Source organism: Microtus ochrogaster, unplaced genomic scaffold (genome assembly GCF_000317375.1).
Source record: "Microtus ochrogaster isolate Prairie Vole_2 unplaced genomic scaffold, MicOch1.0 UNK90, whole genome shotgun sequence".
Lineage (NCBI taxonomy): Eukaryota > Metazoa > Chordata > Mammalia > Rodentia > Cricetidae > Microtus > Microtus ochrogaster.
The window spans coordinates 657,197-660,361 of NW_004949188.1; the positions used below are offsets into that span (position 1 = coordinate 657,197).

General features: G+C 55.9%; 1 protein-coding gene across 1 annotated transcript in view; it reads left to right on the plus strand.

Moving 5' to 3' along the window:
• Podnl1 (podocan like 1) overlaps nucleotides 1-3,165 on the plus strand; it is a 13,240-nt gene that overhangs the window by 4,664 nt on the left and 5,411 nt on the right. The window contains exons 2-5 of the mRNA XM_026777919.1: nucleotides 1,065-1,283; nucleotides 1,895-1,988; nucleotides 2,267-2,331; nucleotides 2,446-2,555. Of these exons, the coding sequence (XP_026633720.1) occupies nucleotides 1,065-1,283; nucleotides 1,895-1,988; nucleotides 2,267-2,331; nucleotides 2,446-2,555 (488 nt within the window). The remainder of the gene's footprint in view (nucleotides 1-1,064; nucleotides 1,284-1,894; nucleotides 1,989-2,266; nucleotides 2,332-2,445; nucleotides 2,556-3,165) is intronic.

A 3,165-nucleotide genomic window follows, 5' to 3' on the forward strand; every position in this document is an offset into this window, starting at 1 on the left:
AAGGGAGTTCCAGGATAGGTTCCAAAGCTACAGAGAAACCCTGTCTCGAAAAACAAAAAACAAAAACAAACAAACAAACAAAAAAAAAAAAAGATAGTCCTACAAGAAAGTTTGCTATGTAAAGGAAGCTCTTTGAGATTCAGAAGTTGGCTGAGCAGTGGTGGCACATGCCTTTAATCCCAGGACTTGGGAGGCAGAGGCAGGTGGATCTCACTGAGTTCGAGGCCAGCCTGATCTACAAAGCTAGTTCCAGGACAGCTAGGACTGTTGCACAAAGAAACCCTGTCTTGAAAAAAATAAAAACCTCAACAACAACAAAAAGGGAAGTTGAGGCACAGAAACCCGGTTCAAACAGGCTGACCAGCTGCTGGCTCACACGGATAACTACCAGCCTCTGCTTCCCTTACATTTATTTCCCTCCAAGGGCCATGACTGTTTCGGGGGTGGGCTGTGGCTGCCAGCCAGGCATGAGAAGGGAAGCCCAAGCCTCCCTTGAGCCCCCTCTGGTTGACTTCATCTCCTTGGGGACCCTCCACTGCCTCCCCCATCCACTGGCACCCCACTCCTGCCTGTGGTCAGCCCAAATACCAGATAGGGTGAGTCTCCGCCATTCTCAAACATTCCTCATCACTGTGGCTCAATTTAGGCTGGCTGAGGTTATGAAAATAGAGCGGGGCGGTTGGAGCAGGAGGGAACCGGAGGGATGGGCTAGATGAGCCTTGCCACCCTATCCAGCCCTCTGCCTGCCCTGTTCAGGGAGGGGATGGTCATCCCCTCAGGCCCGGTGGTGTAGCTGTGTGTGCATGTGTGTGTGTGCGCGTGCGCGTGTCCTATGTTGAGAGATGGAGGGCAGCTGTAGTCACAGGGGAAGTTGGAGGAAGTGAATACTGGACCGGAGCTTGAGGAGAGGCAGCACTGAGCTGATTATGGTAAGATGGGCAGGGAGGGTCTGAAGCGGTCTGCCCACCCCTGACTGGCTCTGGTTGCTGGTTAGGTGGCCAAGCCTACCCTGCATGGGGGAACCCCTTACCAGACTGGCCTGTTGATCCCTTGCTTTACCCCAGAGGCCTCAAGAGCTGTTGCTGCTCCTGATGCTGAGGTGGGCTATAGCATACATGGAAGACCCTGCCTTCCCACACTTGGGTGACAGCTCACAGCCCCTGCCGAGGGCCTGTCCGTGGCGCTGCTCATGTCCCCGAGATGACACAGTGGACTGTGCTGGCCTGGGCCTGAGTGTATTCCCGGACAATATCACCAAGGCTGCTAGGCACCTGTCCTTGCAGGTGAGGGCCCAGGTAGGATCCAGATGGAAGGTCCACATGCCAGAGCTGAGCCTGGCCTTGCTCTGGGTCTGCTAAGCCAGGCCAAGGCCAGACATAGAAGCACTGAGTCCCGAGAGCTGAGTTCAGGGTCCGCATCTCAGAAGGAGTAAAGTTGTTTTGATCAAAACACTGAGTTCTGAGTCAACCATTGTGATGTTGGGAGTACTTTGGGAAGATCTGTTGGTAAGGATTCTGAGGCAGGAGGATGGACACGAGTCTGAGGTCATCCTTCACTGCATAGTAAAGCCCCTGTGTTGGGGAAAAATGGCTAGGGAAGTGTCAGAGGCCAGGTTGGAAATTAGCAGCCTGTGGGGCGTGGGGACTCAGGGTAATTGTATTGATTGCGGTGTAGTAAGGGGCCCAGTGCCTTGCAAGTCTCAAGGTTGTTTGGGGTCATGGAAAGGGATGTCTTTTTTTTTTTTTTTCTCCTCCTCCTCTTGCTTTTGGAGACATTAGGGATTAACCCCAGGGTCTGCGGATGAAAGGGCTCTGCTGCCGGGCCACACCTCTAGGTTACTGTTGGAGGAGTAAGTGGCAGGCCTTGGTGTGAATGTCTTTACTCCACTCTGCAGAACAACCAGCTGCAGGAGCTCCCCTACAACGAGTTGTCTCGCCTCAGTGGCCTGCGCACCCTGGACCTGCACAGCAACCTCATCTCGTCAGAGGGTGAGGACCTCGAGCTTGGAACAACCAGGTCCCAGTCCCTCTCCACATCCGCTGTTTGCCAGTTGTGGCCAGCTCTTTGGGGGTTTCCACAACTGCTGAGCACGGTGGAATTTCAAGGGTTGGGGGATGGTAGTAGCTGTGGCTTTTGAATAAGGACAGGATGTGTACAGGGTAGGGGTGGGCCAAAGCCTGGGAACCTCTGCTAGTCCTGAGCCTTCGGAGTTGGGCTGCTAGATATACCGGTTCCCTCATACATTGCCCACCGTGCTCTCACCCAGGTCTGCCTGATGAGGCCTTTGAGTCCCTCACCCAGCTAGAGCACTTCTACGTGGCTCACAACAAGGTGAGCCTGTGAGGGGGTGCATCCTGGCTGGGGTCACCCAGCATGCAGGACCTGGGTGTGGGGCTGGGGAGGCGGGAAACCCGGCCCCGGGACCAGATGCTGTTGCTGTTGCAGCTCTCTGTTGCACCCCAGTTCCTGCCACCCTCCCTGCGTGTCGCCGATCTGGCTGCCAATGAAGTGGTGGAAATCTTTCCCCTCACCTTTGGGGAGAAGCCTGAACTCCGGTAGCCTTAGCGCTGGCTCCGCCCCCATTCTCTGATTCCTGGATCCTGCCCCGCCCCCAGAGGCCAGGGAGAAAGAGGCCTGTTCTGGGAAGCACGCACACGGCTTTGCTTAAGGAAAAACAGAGGGCAGCCCTGTTTTGGAGGGCCTGAGGCACGGCTCTGCACTGCGGGTGGGGAGTCAGAGAAGGCTGGGTTCTGTTCTGGGAATCTTGGGACAGGGCTCTGCGCTTGGGGGCAGGGAGGAGGGCGGGTGTCAGGGAGGACTCAGATCAGTTTTGGAGGGTCTTGGGCCCTCAGCTCAGTTTGTGGAAATATGTCCCTAAACTAGGGGTCAGATGGGCATCAACTTTGTTTGGGGAGTCTAGGGTTGTGGCCCTGCAGTGGATGGGGGGTGGGGGGGTCTTATTCTTAAAAAATATACCTAGGGTTCCCCCGCCCGCCCGGCTGGCTCACAGCAAACTCCGGCGGGTCCCAGCAGTGCCGGGCGCTAGTGCACCCGAGCAAGCGGCTACAGTCGGCGGCGGTGGCGGCGGGTCAGACATATAAACGCAGAAAGTAGCCATAAATGTTTATTAAGAAAAGGGGGGGGGAGATGGAGGGAGGGAGGGAG